Raw genomic sequence first — 21134 nt, 5'->3', positions numbered from 1 at the left:
ATTAACAGAAAAAACTAAAATTTCAGAGTAAAATATTGTGTTCGCCGATGTGAACTTGTGCTATATAAAATGAATTACTATTTTAATGAAGGGAATAATAATATTAGGCAAAAATATGAATATATTAATGTGATAAAAGAAAAATCTGTAATAATATGATAATAAAGATATTTAAATAGTAAAAATATATTTGAGATCCAAAGCATGGATTCACGACAATTGAGCGCAGACAATTGAGCGCGTGACAATTGAGCGAAGACTATTGAGCACACGACAATTAAGCGCTCCGAAAATTAAGCGCTAAGACAATTAAGCGCAATATATAAAAAATAATAAATAAATAAAAAATATATTATAATAAATTTAAGTCATAGAATGATTAATAATATTATATCTGAATACAAAATGTCAAACAAAAAATGTATAATAATAATTTAAAAAAATAAAAAAGTAGGCATAGTATAATTTATAATACATTATGAGCCAAGTTAAACTATTAAATATTTTGAGCAATGCCTTTTAAAAACTCTTCAGTTGATCTAGAATGAAATTGTTCAAAAATATTTTTTATCCTTAATCCTGAATCTTTGTATTTTTTTTTCTTGGTTTTGGTTCATTACCTGCAATAAATTGATGAATTCTCACGCGATTCAACTTTTCCTCTTTTTTTAGAGCGTCGATAAATTTCCAAATTGATAGATGAACTGCATTTAAAATTGATTTAAATGAATTATGCCATCCTTCAATAGCATTGTTGGTCCTTGGTATATCATTTTTAATCAACTCATAACAGTTCCATAATTTTATAGAAAACTTTGGAGACCTTCGTTGCCTGTTACGACTTATACGACCTATCCACGTGTCTTCGAAATAATCTAAGAAAGGTGTCAATATTGTTTCATGTTCTATATTAAAATCAGTTTGTAATAGGTCTTCGAATGCAGTAATAACAGACTCTGGAGGAACATATGCTAATGCATTTAACATTTTAATATTTAATGCAAACTCGGAATTTTCACGGTATTTTATGGCAAGTCCTGTGTTTTGAATATGTCTCCATATAGATTGACAAAAGTGGAAAAAACAGTCATTTATTTCTGTTTGAACAGATTTATTTATAATTTTATCATTTCGTGAACAGCAGTTAGTAAAATATTATAGCGCTTAATTGTCGCAGTGCCCAATTTTCCCCGCGCTCAATAGTCTTCGCCCAATTGTCTTCGCCCAATTGTCTGCGCTCAATTGTCGCGCGCTAAATTGTCGGGACACCCCAAAGCATAACAGTATATATGGAATATGGATATAATAAAATACAAATAGTATGAAATGATATATAGCGTAAAAACAGTACCAATATAGCAATTTAATAAATATATATTAAAATGAGATCTCGACAGCTCCTTACATGAGGCTATTATCTCTAGCTGACTTTTAGCTTTTAGCTCACGTGACCCTTCACTGGGTTGTGGCAATTTTAACATTAAGTAAACTGGGTGTATTCAAAAATTAAAAACCACGCCAATAGATGTTAATAATCATTGCCTTTATATATATAATAATTTAGCCTTTTTCACGAATTTGACTGTAATATCAATCATATATCATATTATTTTATAAATCAAATATAAAACATGAATAAAAGTGAATTTTAAATAAATGATGCATCATACTATTATATATTAATAGTTTAATTAACTTTACATTTGATTTTTGACATAAATTATTTATTCTAAAAAGCTATTCAGTAAGTTGCTTAGTTCTGATTTTTATTATTACTTAATTTAAGGGTTAGTGAAATTGATAGGAAAACATACGTTTAGATAATTTTAAACAATAACCGTCGGAATCGATAATTTCTCCGATCATCAGTGAATACCCTAAATTATTAACTTCCAATTTTAGTTTCTCATTAGTCAATATTTATACGTTTAATGGAAGAATAATCAACAAAAACTTACACATTACCAACGGTTACCTTAATAATAGCTTCAATAGTACTATGTATGATTTTTCCTAAATTTGAGTCGATACAAAAATATAACCATACCCTTTAAAAGTCTTACTCCAAAGGCATGATCTCTTTTAGCACACTGTTGTCAGATAATGTTCCATACATAATAATTTCAATGGATAAAAATAATAGAAATTATATAAAATAATAATAAAATTAGTAATTATATTAATGATTATGAATAAGAGTATATAATATAATATTGAATATTTTAACTATAAATAATGACGATTTTAATCAATTTAAATTTCAACGATAGGAATAATTTATAATTTTCTACAAAAATATTTTTTTTTTCTAAACATTTAGAAATCATAGGTAAGCGCTTTTGATTTTCTAAAATTTACTTAATTATATTCAAAACATAAGCAAAAAATTGTTTTATTTAAAAGTACAGATATAAATTTATATTTTAGATTCATGATTAAGAATGGCTAAAGAAATGTAGTTGTTTTCAATGTTTTTTTTTAATGTTTGGTTATCACCTTTATTTGGAGCATAAAAAATACTTAATCTTCAACTTTGAGAGTGGTTTCTATTAGCAAATTTGATATAGTGAATCCTTTGTTTAAAAATCCTTTGTAAAACTCACAGTTTTCTATATTAATTGAAAACATTTTTTAAAAAAGTGAAACAAATATTTATGCTACATAAGTAGCTATTTGATATAAACGTATTTATATACAAATTTATTTGTTGAAATTAATTACTTAAGTATCATGAAGAATTTTAATTTTTAACAAATACTTAATATTCATATAATGAGCATTATATTTTTTTGATAACTTACAGTTTTCAATATATTTTGGAGCTTTCTAATATATTTGTAGATATTTAAAATGTTGACGTTTTTTTGTTTATTCATTTGTTTATTATTCGATTAAAGGTTTGAAATAATTAAAAACCAGTTAAATTAAAAATAAAAACACTGTTTCCGCTTAGAATCATTTTTTTTTCGGGCATAAATAAAGGTTTTTTTTTATAAATTCAAGTCTAACACGTCTATAACAGATCATTGTACCCAAGATCACTATAGATACTTAATGACGGAGTAAATTTTATACAACAAATAAAGTTCCCAGGTTTTTATTTATCCGTGTAATTATTATGTCTATGTTTATACATAGATTATTGCTTACATATTCAGGATATAAATATTGTAAAATAAATATTATTTAATATGACGTATGCGTCAATAGTACATTATTAACTAAACAATTTAAAAAAATATATATAGTAAAATAAAAGTAAAACTGCTTATACGTTAATTTTGTTTAGGAAAAAACGATGCAGATAATATTTCTAAAAAAGATGTCAACGAATTAAATAATTGCTACAGTGAGTAATATAGCAGTTTTTAATTAATTCAACTATTTTAAGTTCTATAGACAATATAAATTATAATATTATAATTGATGAGGTGTTATAGAACATGCATAAGTGCAAATAGTTTAACTAGTAAACATTATTTATAATTTCTAAATATCACTTCATATGTGGTTTAAGTCCTACTTTATAATTTCCAGATGTCTTTCTTAAAGACTGGTTGTCTCATGTCGTATTATGCTATCAGGTGCGCGTTAAAGCAAATTTCTTATACCAATGTACCCAGAATTTTTCCATTGTTCTTTGCACTAAAAATGTTCTCAAGCTTTCTTACATAAACTCTAAATATTCTTAGTGAATATAGGAATATGACAGTATTTAAATCAGAGAAAAATAGCTCTAATTGAATAAATTTAGTAGTGATTCAGACAATCATAGTTTATTTTACCGACACTTTATTAGAGTTGGAAAAACTAAATCAAACATATTACATGTACTTTTGAAAAATATTAAGTTTGAAGAAATCTAAAAAAGAAAAAGTAGAAAATTAAAAGAATAATCAATTCACTAAAGACTCTTTAAATGACCACGAAGTGTATGGTATATTATAATCGCCGCATTAGTTATAATATTAAGTTTGAAAGTTGCTAAAAAATATGGAACTCTACAGCCGTAAGTAGAGACCTCAAGATTCTTGGGTTCGTTAAACCTAACATAACTCCCTTCGCCTTTGCCATCTATCCCTGTACTTACTACTTCTACTTTGTACACTCGATCTTTGACTAAGAAATTGTTATTTAGCATCTTTAGTAACCTTATAAAACTACACATGTAACGATATAAAACCTACCTACTATTATTCATAGCTTTTTAACTAAAAGTTAAGTATCACCTTAGTTTAACAGTATTTTTAATACTTCCAATTTGCTACCCTTTATTTCCTTCTGTATACCATCCTACTACAAAAAAAATTTATTTTAGTTTTATTTTTTATTCAGCTTGGTCATGCTAAAGTTTTTGATAGTTAATATTATCATTTATAATATACTGATACAAGTTATATAAATTTTGGACGGTTAATATCAGTGTTTATCACGAATTATTATTTTTAACCATTAAATTAGCCACTTGGATGCCTCATTATTAACTAACTTCAATAACTAAAACATATGATTATAATATAAAATTTTTATTGCAAATAATTTTATAAATAATATCACTATTTTGTAAAATATTATTAACTATTTTTTTTTTTTTTTTTTTTTTTTTTAGCACTTTATTCAAAAAATGAAGCTAAAGATTACAATTTCATGGTTGAAAGTAGGTTATTTAATCATACATTTTTGATTTATAAAAGATAATTTATCATAACTTAAAATGTATTAGAATTTTAAGCTATCAATAATAAATAAATATGAAATTGTTATTAAATTATTTAAAAGCTTTAAAGAAATTCCAAAAGAATGATATGAAATAATAATATATTATATAGAATGTTGAGTTTCTTTACAATTATTTACGGTAAAAATAATAAATACAATATTGTTCTATAATTGCATGCATATAAACATAAACATTATTTTTATTTTTTAATATTGAACATTATTACACATTTTTATTAAAGGAGACAATAGTAAATAAAAATTACGTACTAATTTTATTTTCGAATATCTTAATTGATTAAATAAAAATGTTTAAAAATACATTTTATTCTTCTAATATATATATATATAAGTATATAACTAATGAAACTTTATCGATATTTATTTCAAGAGCTTTTACTTCACTTATTTGTTGAAAGTTGTAATTTTAAAATAGGTTATACATTAGGTACCTTAATGTTTATTAAAATTTTTTAGAAATTATAAATTTATCAAAACTGATAGATAAAACAGATTATGAGTTTAATTTAGTATTTTAAATTATAATAAAAATGTGAGATTTTAATAGACAATAAATCTGTATGATAATGTGTTTTATCAGCTATAGCTTGAGCCATAGGATTTATCAGAAGCTGAAGTTAAATTTTAAGCAGTGTTAACAATATTTGTGTTAGCATTTAAAAAACTTTAGGGATTTTGGAATCTATAATATACAGGAATTTTATAAAAATAGAGCATTATCAATAGATTACAAAATGGTTATTCCCACAACTTTTTGCTAAAAAATTTCGAGGATATTTTTTAGTTGTATGTTGAACTGTTGATCACTTGTTACCACAAAGAAAACATTCAAAATAAATATTTCTATAAGTACGCAAAAAACTGTCTTGATTAAATTGTCGAATATGAAAATTAACTAGTATAAATTCACTACAGTTGGAAATAGATATTTTATTTTCAACAACCATGCTTAATTGACCTAAGATTTAAAGTATTATTAAAAATTTGATCCATTGCTTAAATGCTTAATGTAATTAAAAAAATACAGCTTAATACGTTTTTTTTTTTCAAAAAATTAACTTAAAAAACAATTTTAATAACAATACCGTTCATATCCATCATATAGAATAAGCATAAAACATTTAAATATCTCTCAAATTTATTTTGTATTCGAAAATGCTGTATGTTTTACGGCTACAAGTTGGGCATCGTCGTTCATTTAATTTTAGGATAAAAGTTATAAAGCTTATCAAGTATAATAATAATAATGCTAACATAGTTAAATTGAAATGTTAATCTAAAAAAGAAACAACATTTAATACAATTATATAAATAAAACATCTAACAATCAGAAGTGTGGTCAATAAGTTGCATCTCATCTAAATACACCAAGCTAATATTTAACTAATTTAAGATTATTATACAATGATTGTAAGGATTATAGATTATTACACATAAATAAATGAAAACATACTAATAATTTTTATTAATTATATAATATGTATCTTTTTTACTTGTATAACCGACAGCGAAGGAAGATCTGTTTGAATAATACTCCTCCTCCGCTGCTATAGTTTATTGTAGTTTACAATTTAATACATAATAGTATAATACAAAATATAATATATATATATACTTTCCTTGTAAACATGCATTTTGTATTGGTGTTCAATATAATCTTATGTATTACAGTTTTTGAAGAATTCGATTCCTTCGATGATTTTATTAAACAAACAAAAATATCAAGTATGTTGATAATTGACCCCTTATCACCAATACTATAAGAGAGTAAGACATTAGACATTCGAAAAACAAATAAAATATTAAAGTATTAACGATACACAATTTTTAAACTATTTCAAAAAAGTTGTCAATAATATATTACACAATAGTTATTTTCAAAATAACATTAATAATATGTAAATTATGTAATATAACATAAAAATAATGAATATTAAATTATTATTATTTATATAGTAATTGCTTTATCTTATATTTACTATTATCATATTATATTTAATTTATATCAATAATCATATTTATACTAATATTTTAAATCCAATTTACAGTCAAGTTTCTAGGTTAGTAAATTTAAACTTATTTATGCTAAATAAAGATAATTTGAATAGATTTTTTAATAAAATAGTCAAAATATGATATAAAACTATATATAAAGCTTTTTATTGAGTTACTAATTCTCACCTAGTGCATATTTTTTTAATTAAAGATGGTTCAGATAAAATATAAATTTTTTACTTTGTTTTCCATTGTTGAATTAACTTAGATAATTCTAAAAGCAATACTCTGTGGATTTAGAAAGCTTTTATTATTTTAGTTGAATTTTCCATATACCTATTATACAAATAACCGTAAACAATATAATTTATGTGTAAAAAACGTTAAAAAACCAACAAAATTATAAGATGTCAAGATGATGCACATTTCCAATGAGGATTTATTATTTCTGTTAATTTAATATGCATTTTATACACTTACATTTGTCTGACAACTTGTATTTATTATTTTAATTGTATAAGTATAACAATTAATAACAACATATTTTTTTAAAATTATTTGTGTGTGCAGAAGGCATAGGTAAGTGACTTATAGTCAACATTTTTAAGTAATGTTTGATATTAGATCTAAGATTATTTGAAAAATACATCCATCAATTAGTTATTCAAAATATTTGTATTTATATTTTCAATATCACTCTTAATATTGTAAAATCATCTTTCTTGGAAGAGAATATTATTTATTAATATAATTTTCATGGATTACAATTTACAGATGTATTCCATCTAATTAAATTACTCGTAGGTACATTAATGAATAATGATATAAAATTAATTTTTACGTTTTTTTTATATTTGTACATTTTAGAAGGTCCACGTAAGTAAATCATTAACATAATATTTTACTAAAACTTCTAATCATTTTTTTGACTGATCTTCAAATCATTGGTGGAGTTTCTGACTTCTGTTACCAAATTGTTGGGAAACTTCAGAACTAATCTTACTTAAATTAATGCATATATCACTTTTATGATGTTTTTCCTTATTAACAGTTATATTCTTAAATTATTACAGTTGTAAATAATAAGGAATTATACAAAGTCTTTCTTGAAAGTAAGTTTTTTTTTAAATAATTTTAATACTTTTTTATTTAAAATGATTAAATATTAAACTTTATGTAAATATTTTTTTATTTATAAATTACAATATTTTTGGGCGGAAAATAATAATTTCAATAAAATCTAAATATCAAATATATTTTATTACTTATATGTTATCATAGTTTTATTCACCCAAAATAAAACTTGCATAAAAGTTTCATCATCATCTATGATCCTCACTGATTCTAAAAAGAGGAGTAATCTATAGACAACGAATATGATGCGTTATCTGGTTGCAAGATCATATATAATTTATTATAAAAATAATATTATAATTTATAATATACCTATTGGATACGTATTTACATATTGTTATAACTGAAAGCTAGGGACTTAGGAGTTTGCATATTTTTCAATAATTATTCAAAACATAACTAGTAATATGGAAATTTGTTTCATACTAATAGGAGTTTAAAACTTAAAATGTATATTTTGCATATTCAGATTTTTGTAATTAAAACATTACATGACATAAAGAATAATATTTTTATATTAACTTACTATAAAATATTTGATATTAATTTTCTCGAAATTGAAAAAAATAGATTAAAATTATTAAATTTAAATGATTAAATAATCTATTTGCCATGGGTGTTTTCCCAATTATCTGTGTGTTGTGAAAAACACATAGTCAGTTAATAAGGAGTAATATAACTAGTATGTATAATATTCTAGACTACAGAAGATACAGTTTTTTGTAGTAAAAATAAAAATAAAAATGTCTTATTAATTAATTATTTATTTATTTATAATTTTGGGTTTTTTAATGAACAATAAAATATTTTCAAGAATATATTTTAGCATATTTGTATATTTTTAGAGCATATTTGATAATTTTTAATGGCATAAATGCATGCATATTTTATGGTATTTTAGAGTATGAAGTCCCCAGCCCTAGTTATAAGTTAATTACTCTCAAGCGTAAACGACATTATTGTTAAAAATGATGTATGCAATAAAAACAAAAGAAAAGTTACACAACAATATTTGTGTCATCATATCCTCATCATTTTATGTTTTTTCTTTGTGTCATAATTTTTCCTCTGCTGTGATGCTTGGCTCTTCCTATGACAAGAAATAAAATTTTAAATACATCGCCATCAGACATATTAAGTATTAATATTTAATACTGTAGTACAAAGTAGGCTGAATGCACATAACATTTCCGTTGATACAAAACATGTTCTATAGGTATACTAGGTTTAATGTCTAACCATTGTATATAAATAAAATAATAAAATGTAGATTTAAATTTTTTTACTGTTTATTTATTTAACCTTACTTATAGTTTATATTATTGAGTTTTCATAATATTGTATAAATTAAATATAAATGGTTTTTTTCTCTTGACATTATAATACAATATTTTGATGTATCGTTAGTTGTGACTGTTGTCAGCTTGAATAATTATTATATTTTCAGATCCAATTACTTTGAACGATTACCATGAATTACGAAATCGTAAGTCAAATTATTTAACTGCATTATTTCTAGTCTCTTTAACACATACATCATATATTTAAAGTTCTAATTACATTATATACTAAATATGATCAAAATCAAATTATATATATATATATATATTTTTTTTTCATTTAATGACATTAGGTCATATTTTTGTATGAATTTAATATTTTATTTTACACACTGTTCATAATACGTCTAAAAAATAATTTTCATATTATTTTATTTGTATGCATTTTTATATAATGATATTTAATGCAATTCAATTCAACTAGGATGGTAGTTTATGACTTATGATAAAATGTCTATGCGTTTTTTAATTTAATATCAACGACACGAGTCACAAATAATGACGTAATATAATATATAAAGGTATTGTAAAAGTCAGGAAAATTAATAAAGTTAACATTGTTATTTAATTAGTATAATATTTTTCAGCTTTACCGCTGGCACATGAAACATTGTATTCATTGTATTCGATTAGATTACAAAAACTAGGTAATTATTTAATTCTCTCATACTTTAAATTATGTTAAATTAGAATTATACGTTTGTTAATCATTTTCTTACAAAAAACTGTTAAATAAGATTGCCAAGCCTAATAACATTTACGTAAAAGTTGACTCAAACATAAATTTTAACTTTCAACTTTTTAACTTATAAAAAAACATGCTCCGATAGTCCGACGAGTCCAACGCACTTCATTCAATTCGAAATAATCTGTAGGTTGCCAACCCAGGTTGATTCACATAAATGAATACTCGTAATATCTGACCCAAAACTCACTTGAAATATATTGGTGACACATAAATTATATTTTATTGTAGCTTGACCTTGAAATACATAGTAATGATGAACTATATATTTGTAGTAATATGAGACATATATATATTACGGGTAAATTATATGATGATGATTTTTTCAATGTATTTTCCAATCAAAAAGGTCAACACGAAGGACTTTGAATCAAGAATGTACTTGTATTTGATTTTTTTTATTATTTCATGTATTTAATATCTCTTTATTATAAACAATTATAAACGACCTAAATCGATATGGACACTGTGCGTTTATTTTAATGTGAGTGATTTGTCACGTAAAAATTTAAATGAGCAACGATATGTGTGATTAACAAGTATAGGTATTGATAAAAGTGTGAATGTCAATCTTAAGTTAGTAACATTATAACTAACTGAAATCACTGAAATTTTCTTCTAAGACCCTTAAATCAATATCGATATAATTGGAAAAAAATGATTATGTTTTAGTTTAACAGGTCGATAACCAATCAATTTTAATCATGTGCTTTCCGCTGGCATAAATTATTTTCAATTTTTAATTCATTTAATTTTGATATAAATGTATTATTAATGTATTTTTAGGATATATTCCATTATATCAAACTTTATGGAATGAACAATTGCAAACATTATCGCATCATCCTCATCCATGTAAGTATTCGGAATTAAAAATAATGTGTATACTGTGTAGACTTGTACCTAACCTACAATATTTAATTTTGATGAATTAAGGTTTTGTTTTAACTAAATATTATTAAACGGGTCATACATGATATAACTTTCAAACAATTTAAAAAGTACTCAATATTAAAAAAAAAATAATTAGGATACAGTTTACTGTTAGGTTATAATGTCTTAATTTTTTGTTTTGATTTTTGAACCACAATACTAAAAAGCGACACTTCTCTTATTGTGGGCAGTCCTTCTCCTTATGTATACGTATCGCTTAAAGTATATCATTAATAAAATATTAAAATACATTATTACGTGCTCAACTAAAGGATTCCTTCCTTTACGTTTATTACAAGGCCCTACTTTTCCTGATTTCTCGTATAGTGTATAAAAAATACTTAACTAGTTTAAATTATATTTTCTTCCATCCTCTGTATAGCTTATTCTTCCTTATTCTTGATTGATAGCACCTTTTCCATGAACTACCCCACCCCAATTTTCTTTTTTCCCCAACTTTCACTTTATGATGGAGTCTGACTCTATTTATTCACCGAGAATGACCTCTAACTCCCTTCTAGAATGCTACCATCTATTGTATCTGAACAAGGTCAGGTGTGCTTAGCGTCGTACTCTACCACTCCACAGTCCACAAATGTATTAGAAACCTGTCGTTACCAAAACTTTTAGTGAAGAAACCAGATTTCTAGCAAAATTCACCGGGTAGTTAAACTTAACCAAAAACAGGATGAGGGGTAACTTTTAATATGTATTGTGACTTGTGAGGTTATTCCTAAAAAGTTGTCCCAAGCAACCGATACATAATATAATTGTGTTATCATAATAGTACCTAATCAAAATAAAACGGACCGTCAAAATCTACTATTTTTTTTTGTAACTGGATTTTTTAAAAGTCTGTGTCTATAGTCTAATAACTTATGATTAATTTAATTTCATAACTATAGTAACCTTTTTCATAAAATATTGTGTTTTTAATCATAATTTTAAAACATTTAATTAAAAAAATTACCACAATATGGGATAAAATCATTACGTTTTTATTAGTATGCTATATTTTTATACATACTTACGTTTTATTATTTATTAAAATAATAAATATTATGATAATATTTATGTATTATAAATTATAACATTTTTCATTTTTATACATTTTTCTTTCAAATTATTTTGAAAATATCAAATATGTATGGATTATACAGTATAGGGTCTTGTTAATCCGAACGGGTTTGAGGATATCAATTTAAAATTTAAAAAATCAACTTTTTTGCTATTAAACTTTAAATTAATTTTTATCTGTAGTTGAAAAAGACAATGAATATAATATTACAGTTTAAATTATTATTATTATATTAAATTACTCTTCTGCAAATTCGTTTAATTAAATTATTATTGTTTTGCGTCTACGAGAAAATAAGTTTAGATATAGTAATAGTACCTATAGGCTGTAAATTTTAATTATTCTTTTAAATAAATAATATATATATATATATATATATATATAAAACAAATAATGTAATGATGCGATAATTCTCAAGCTCGTTTAGATTATCACGTCTTAAGATTAACCAGTGATCGGATTAACAAGGACCTGACTATATTCAAGTTGTTATATCTTATAAGTTATAAATATAATTTAGTTTGTTTCAACAAATTTTGATTTTATATAGTAATATCGAAAATACATACGAATTATTATTAATAAATTCATATTTCTCCACAGAGTCAATATCTGGAAACGAAGGTCGAATAAAAACCATTTTATTATATTCTACTAATAAGGAATTTAATAAATTTTATTAATTATAAGTAGTAGTCGTAGAATTCTTTGCTCCATTATGGATTGCTTGAACCAAATAATAAGAATCTAGTAACAATCGTTTGTTGTACTATTTTAATATCATAAGCTTAAAATATTTTTTGAAAATATATTATAAAATTAAATTAAATTATATATTATAATCAATGTAATATTTAAATAATAATGATGCATGTTTATTCAAATTCAGATTAAAAATGTTTCAATTATAAAAATATAACTATAACTGCAATAAATAAATTTAAAAAATAAAATAACTACTGATAATGATTTTAAATTAAAATTACGGGAGTTAATTTAAAAAAATTAATATTTAATATGCGTATTTAAAATTTTAATTAATGGCTATTAAATAGTTACCTAACGTTCTAACCTATTTGCATCATCTTAAACTTCTTAGTCAAAATAAATATTTAAAAAAAAACGGTTTGTATTTAAATTTATTGAAAAAAATATGAAGTTAAGTACAATAATACCGTAAAAAAATACAATATATTTATAATTACACAAATAAAATACAAGAAATCAACTTCTAAAAGTTGAATCAAGTTGGTACATGTTTGCTTATATCAATAACATTATTCATTCTTTTTTAAATTCTGAAAAATGTGTTGCAATAAAAATTATAATTTTAGTTAAATATTTTTGATAAACGTAATAATTAATTTGTAATCTATTGGAGAAAATTGAACTTTGGTAGTTTTTAAAATGTTGGTGTACCTATTTATATTGTTTTACATTCTGATTTCTGACACTATATGAATTCAACTAAGTATGATTTTAATGACGAAATTGATGATACAATGTTTTTTGTGCTATCATTTTGCTGATCCCACAATACATTCTATGTTTAGAGTATGTGTTTCTGTCAAAGAATCTACAAAGTATTTGTAGTGGATTACACTCAAACGTTTAAAACCCATTGTTTTAAATTCGTTGGAGTTTTTATGTCCGCTAACAATCTAAATAAATTGTTGCTCCTTTATTTTAAATCTAATATTATTACATTAAAAGTAATAGCCTGCAGGAACTTGAACTAAAAACTATTCTTTAGTTTCACAACAAAGTCCTTCAAAAATCCATTTTTGCAGAAGTATTCTGCTTGTATTATTTTTATGTTAAAAAATAAACTTTCGTTTATTTTAAAGATTTTTCTAGTTTCTCCAATTTTTTTTTTTTGGTTTTTTGCCTCAATTCTGAGAACAAAATTTTCTTAAAAATAGTTATTCCAGTACATGGTAGTATTTCTGTTTATTTTAAAATCTCACCCTATTATAGAAGTTTACTTGCTTCTTCTTCAGTTTTAGGTAGAGACCAAAAGTATATAGACCTTGATAATATTAATAACTAATTAATAAAATTGAAAAATTAATTATAAAGTAATAAGCAATTCTAAACGTGGTGATGTCGCTCTAAAACAACAGCATAAACTAGTTTGTGGTATAAAAAGCTTGAAACTAGTTCAAATATTTTCAAAAATTGTATTGGATAAGTGTAGATAATTATAATATACATGATGAAAAAACATTTTAAATCCCTACGAATAATACTTTTTGAATAACAAATAACTAAAATCATTAATTTTGTTTTTATTAATAATTGCTACGCCATCCTAAATTATTGTAATTTACAATTACAGACACGAGAGTAACTTATATGAAATCTTGAATTAAATTTTCAAAAATTTTGACCAAAATTATTACAGCAAATTATTTTAATTAACATTTGTAGAAGAAAAAAAACTAAAACTGTTTCCAATTTTATATCTGCAAAAGTATAAAAAGATCAAAAACAGTAGACTATTTAAAATAAATGTATGATGTATATAAAATAATAAAATAAACATTGTGTAAAAATATTAAGTATCTATAATGGTTAGGTATTTATTTTTTATTTACAGCAAAGTAATAAAATCAATTTCGTCAATTACTAATTTTACATAGCCAATCAAAATACAGTAAAAAGCACATCACACAACGTATAGATGAAGTGGCTATTACTGATCACATGGCTCAATAGTTATGAAAATGTAAACTGTAAAGTGACTTATATCGCTTAGGTATACTAATACGTCTAAACCTTTGTCATGACAGATCGCGTCAGTATAAAATGCATACGCGTAAATGTTGTAAAGACCATCATAATGTTTTTAATATCCCCGCGTGTTTCTACGTGATTAGTATTTATTGCGCTATTAGGTATGTAATATCAATTAGGTGTAATTAGGTGTACTTCATAAAAAGTATATATTAATATATTATGATAATAGTGTATTATAATAATTTTAAAGTATTTGCCGAAACACAATAATATGACACAAAGTGCGCATAGATTGTTATTTATCGCCTACCGTTGATAGGTAATGCTAACGATTTGCCTAGTTCAACTACCTATTTATAGGTATGGTTATTATAATAAACCTGTGCGCGTATACAACCAACTATTATATATATTATGATTTATGAGTTATGAGTTATGACTTACGAGTTAACGACATAATATAATAATTGTGTCACATGAGAAAACCACTTTTGGCGTTTCATCAACGACGTAAATTTCATTTATTTGATGATTATAACTTATAAATTATAATAATATACCTAACTACCTAAGTACCTAACCTTACAGGTACGATAAAGTTATATTTTATCGTGGTATCCTATGGGTTATATCGAAATTTTAAATAATATAGGGTATAGGTGGTTTATCCTGTAAACGTGACCGTTATATAATACTATAATATTACGTATTTGTATTTTGCGTTCTATGTTTAGGTACTCATCTGTTAAAAATTGGGAACCAATGATTCTTCTTATAATGGTTTCTACCAGTGGTTTTCAATCTTTTTAGTACCACGACCCAAATTTCCCCCAAAAAATCTTTTACGACCCACATAGGCCACATGGTTTCACTTTTCAAGAAGCAATTAAATAAAAAAAAAATTATTAAGTTTTAAATTAAAAAAAAATAATAATTTAATAATTTAAAAAAAATATAATAATAATATAATATAATTTTAATTTTTTTAACAATATTTGTTTATTAGGTTTAAATTATTATTTTTATCATTGTATAGGTTTATAATCAATATATTTTTACAATTGTACTTATAATAAATAATAATAATACCATAATAATGTATTTAATAATAATTTAACATACATTTCTTGGTATCTGTATAATTCAAAAAATTGTTCGCGACCCACCAAAAATTGACTGACCAGTGAGTCGCGACCCACAGTTTGAGAAACGCTGGTTTACACAACGCGGATTAAATCCGGCGCGTCAGACGTCACCGACTATCACTCCGCGTCCTGCGTGGCTGCTTATCGTTTACTGTGTAATCAGAGTGCTTAAAATTACTATAGAAGATAATAATGTTATTATACACTATGGTGTTGTTATTTAAATACAAAACCGATAACCGGTTGTAATATTTATTATTATTAATTATTAATATTATTGCACTTTCAAGTTTTGACCGAGTTTTAATCCGTAGTGACTTTCATTCGGTGTTTATCGTCTGTCTGTTTACTGTTTAGTATTTTCTAATCTTTATCAATTGTTGGTATGTAATAATTATTGTCCGGACTCCGGAACGCAAACAACACACAGTCAAGTACAGGTACATCTCTTTATTAGTGTTTTACTAAGATATCTATAGTTTATATTTATAAATTTTTTAATTTTAATATTATATAATTCCTTGTAGTTAAAATTATTACTGAATTGGGTTTGTATCATTATATTCATGTAAAATACTAAACAAATAGTAGTTTTATTAGTTCAATTTAACATTGTTAGAAATAAATTACTTTTTCTACTAAAAGTCACTTATTTATTTATTATAATAGCTTAAGTAACTCTTCAATTTTTTTTAAAATTATTACATTAGGTCTTACGCAGGTATGTAAAATCTGGTTGATATTATAGTTCTATAACAATCTTTTTTTAGTTGAATTTCTTTTAATTGGCTATTTAACTGATTTTAGAATATTGTAAAATATTCTTAAATCAATGATATTATGTATAGTATTACACATTACATGTATTCTTAAATATATCAATTATATCATTAACTATCTAAAATATTAATTACTTTTTATTTTTAAAGTATGCCTATTTTATGTAAGTCCAAGAAAGTTTTCTATGATTTTAAGATATTTTTATGATTTCCTAGTATAATTAAATAATATTTAGTCTAAAATACTAGCAATAATAATTAATTAAATATATCAATTTATTTTTATTATTACTTTAAACTTTTAAGTTTATTTTTAATAGGTAGGTATATACTAAAAATTTTAATCAACAAGCAAAAGTATAAGACTGATAAGGTATACAATTTTTATAAAAAATTCAAAAGTTAATTTACCTATTCCCATTGCTTAATACATTTTATTGTTGATTTTAATTTATAATAACAAATTAATATACTTATTATATTTGGTAGTTTTTAATTAAATTACAAAATAGTAAATACATATTCTATATTCTTTGTCTTCAATATCATGAATACTATACTCAGTAGCCTATAACCTATTGTATCAATAACTTTTTTTTTATTATAGATTGTAATAACATTTATATCATATTATAATGTTTAATCACTACTTGTTTTTATATTTAAAATAATTTTAAATTAATTAACCATTCTGTGTTTAAATAAATTTAAACATAATGTAAATTCCATGCTCTTAATTTTCATACAACTTGATTCACAAATCATCATGTTATTAAAAATATTAAGTTAATTATTTTTTTTTAACTAAACTAATAACTACAAGTTTAAATAAATTAGTATTATTAAAAGTTTAAAAACATGCAATTTATTCTGAGCACATGCCTTTGTGCTCCTGTGGAATTTAGTTTGTGTTATGTAGATAAACAATAATAGTAAATTTAACATTCTAATTTATGATGGCTTATAGGTACCAGGAGTTTGCAATTAACTTGGATTCTATATACTTTTAAAACATTTTATTTAAATCTAAAAAGAAACCAATTTATAATAGAAGTTTTTATTATTTGAACTATAACAATTATCTTCTAACTTTTAATAATTTGATCAAAATAAAAATCTATCTTAAAATTAGATTAACTATTTATTAATTATGCTAAAGTATAAAATAATTTAACTAGGTATTCAGTTTTCTATCCTAATGCTATCTGATTATTAACCACTCATAGTTACATATATATGTTATCTATAGGAAATATGCTTTTAGGTCTTCATTTATTAATTTAAATATTTTTTTGTTTTTAGTATAAATCACAATTATTTCTGTTATTTTTTACAATATTATAATTTACTAATTTTAATCATAACCATGATATAAAGCAAAATTAAGTAAATATATTATGTATTAATTAATATTAATATTTACAGATACTCAAAAATCAAACTGGCCGATTAATATTAAAATCAAACGAAATGGATAAAAGGCTATTAAATGTTAGCCTGTTAGGCTTGGCCTTCATGTTTGTTTTCACTGCATTTCAAACAATGGGAAATATTGAAGTAAAAAAACTCATATTAATATTGTTACTTGTAGAATTTAGAGTGGCTTGGAAATAATTTTAACTTTAAAAGACCCTTTTATATGAAGCTACTTAACAGCACATCTGTGAAATTCTACTGGTAGTAATGTGTGGGTGGCTATATAATTATTATCTATAGATTAATTTATTATTAACCAACTTTTAGTATTATCTATAAGATTTAATTTTGAAATATATGGCTTTAATATTTGTAAAAAATTAGACTAGAAGTATTGAATATTGACAATCTAGGTTTAAGATCTTACTATATAATAATAATTACATTTAAAAATATTATAGCTTATTTACATAAGCTTATAAATAAAAAAATTTAACAATATGCATTGAGAACAAAACCAAAAAATGGTACTTATATGACATGTATGAAGTGTGTTTTAAAATTGATTGGAATTTTAGAAAACTTTGTAATTTGTGTACATCAGTTTTATCCTTTTTAAAATAGACCATATTAGATATTATACACTTGTGCCAATTCTCAAAACATTTTTTTTTTTTAATACTGCACACAAACAGAATTGAACTAGCAATTTGGTCTCATCATTAATCATTTGATCAATTGGAAAAAAATCATGATGCACCATATTGCTATAATTGAAGAATACAAAATTACAAAATTCCGATTACTTTTTGAACACATTTTGTACCTTCCACTGTGTTAATTGAATGTTGTTTCATGCTTATTTATACAATTATTATTTTTATTTTTTTTCAGAAAACTATACTGAAAAGTATTCAAGATGATTATCCGTCATTTACTGGTGATGGATATACTAGTTTGTCCATTATCTATATTATGTTTGCTTTATGTAATTGGATATCTCCATCGATTATTAGTTTTGCAGGTTCTAGAATAGCTATGTTTATTGGAGCATGCTGTTACACGTTTGTAGTTACTTACAAATAATATAGTTATGTCTTATAATAAATTTATACTGAATATAAAAATTTGTTTTAGTATGTTCTTAGTATCATTTCTTTGGCCGACTACCTTTTTACTTTATTTTATGTCTGCAATAATTGGTTTTGGTGCTTCAGTTATTTGGACAGGACAAGGAGCATATTTAACTTTAAATTCTGATTCTTCTACAATGTCTAGAAACTCAGGAATATTTTGGGCGTTATTGCAAATGAGGTATTTTAACTATTTAATTATTTGTAATATTCATTGTAACTAATATTATAAATATTACTATAGTTTTTTTTTTGGTTTTAGTATGTTTTTAGGAAATACATTTGTGTTTTTTGCACTTCATGATAAAAATCATTTGGACGAATCAACAAGAACATTAGTCTTTAGTGTCCTCATAGCTGTATGTTTTTTGGGTACATTATTATTTTTACTTTTACAATCCCCTGTTAGTTCAGAAGGAACTGAAAATGAACGAGGAGAAACATTATCACCTATTCAAGAAATAAAAAATTCTTTGTCCCTTTTTTTAACTGAAGATATGTGCTTATTAAATATGTCATTTTTTTTTACTGGTAAGTGAAAAATTATTAAAAAAATATTTTCAGAAACATAATATGTATATACTTGTCATATAATTGTTTTAATTTCTTTTGCAGGTCTACATTTGTCATTTTATAGCGGTGTCTATAGTTCAAGTATTGGATTCACTACAACAATGGGGACCAACAGCAAACAGCTTGTGGGTTTATCTGGAATCTTGATTGGTGTTGGCGAAATTTTAGGTTAAAGCAATGTGACTTTTGTTTCAACAATTACAATACATTCCAATTTTTGTAGGAGGTTTTCTGTTCAGCATTTTGGGTAAAAAAACTTCTGATAACAGCGTTGAATCTAAAGGATTCAGTCATTCAGCAGTGGTTGCTTTAGGTTTTATTATAAATATTGTTGCATACGGTTTAATATTTATAAATTTACCAGATGATTCGCCATTTGGTGATACAACAGCTAAATCATTTATTGAACCTAAGTAATTATATTAATTGATTGTATATTAACTTAAACATTGATAACTAATATGAAGTATACATTTAAATATCTAATATTTTAGTCAGTACCTGGCAATTTTATGCAGTTTTCTTTTGGGTTTTGGCGACAGTTGTTTCAATACCCAAATTTACAATGTGATAGGACAAAGATATTCTGAAAATAGTGCTCCAGCTATGGCTTTATTCAAATTTATGCAGGTATATATTTTGTGTTGACCAGTTAATTTTGGTGTATATATATATATATATATATATATATATATATAATTGAATATTGTGTTAATATTAAATAAGTATTATGTTTAATATCATTATATTTTTTAGTCGATAGCTGCTGCTGTTAGTTTCTTCTACAGTAATCATTTTGGAATGTATGTCCAACTAACTTTGTTAGTGATCACATTAATCATGGGTACACTATCATTTTTCAAAGTAGATAAATCTATTGATAACCGGTAAGAAAAGTACATAGACAGCTTCATTCAACACAATTTTGGAATATCAAACATTGCATTCTAGTATATTAATTTTACATTCCAATTTTCAATTTTTTTATAAAATAATTACTTATTAGTTATCACATAACTTGTGTCATCTTTTTTTTTATATTAACACCAGCATTGATTTTATTATTAATTTATTGTAAAATCAATGATATCAGTATTGTGTATATTCAATTTTTTTTTTCAAATATTCCATGTGCCAAATCTGCTTTTTATTTATTTATTCATTAAAATATAATATATATATATATTTATGAATTTATCTTGGTTTTACTATTTATTTATTATTTATTGTTTTTTTAGATATAAAGAATTTTAGAATTTTAATGTTCATCGGACCAAATTATTTGAACTATACATTAAGCTATACGTCATGTAATATTAATACAGAAAATATATTTAAAAATAGTTTGAGTAATGAAGCAGTACAAAAAGAAAAAAGATCTCGA

General features: G+C 23.7%; 2 protein-coding genes across 3 annotated transcripts; both read left to right on the top strand.

Moving 5' to 3' along the window:
- Window positions 1–3319: 3319 nt before the first annotated feature.
- Window positions 3320–12747, top strand: LOC112604370. Its single transcript, XM_025353369.1, has 11 exons — window positions 3320–3349; window positions 4610–4657; window positions 6412–6465; window positions 6789–6800; window positions 7306–7314; window positions 7603–7611; window positions 7809–7847; window positions 9317–9355; window positions 9797–9856; window positions 10741–10809; window positions 12569–12747. Coding segments are annotated over exons 2-11 (303 nt in total). The 5' UTR covers window positions 3320–3349; window positions 4610–4647; the 3' UTR covers window positions 12571–12747.
- Window positions 12748–15985: 3238 nt separating this feature from the next.
- LOC112604172 (UNC93-like protein MFSD11) lies at window positions 15986–21134 on the top strand. 2 transcript variants are annotated; one of them, XM_025353077.1, is made up of 10 exons: window positions 15986–16289; window positions 18054–18185; window positions 18939–19108; window positions 19182–19358; window positions 19440–19708; window positions 19793–19918; window positions 19974–20163; window positions 20245–20380; window positions 20507–20637; window positions 20989–21134. In XM_025353077.1, the coding sequence occupies exons 2-10, from the start codon at window positions 18099–18101 to the stop codon at window positions 21002–21004; spliced, it is 1302 nt and encodes a 433-aa protein (XP_025208862.1). In that variant the 5' UTR covers window positions 15986–16289; window positions 18054–18098; the 3' UTR covers window positions 21005–21134. The 2 variants fall into 2 exon arrangements, with proteins under 2 accessions (XP_025208862.1, XP_025208863.1); XM_025353078.1 differs by lacking the exon at window positions 15986–16289 and adding an exon at window positions 16377–16397.

The sequence above is a fragment of the Melanaphis sacchari genome, unplaced genomic scaffold, assembly GCF_002803265.2.
Source record: "Melanaphis sacchari strain LSU unplaced genomic scaffold, SCAv2.0 Contig11_pilon_pilon, whole genome shotgun sequence".
NCBI classification, from domain to species: Eukaryota; Metazoa; Arthropoda; class Insecta; order Hemiptera; family Aphididae; genus Melanaphis; species Melanaphis sacchari.
This window is presented reverse-complemented; position numbering and strand designations above follow the sequence as displayed.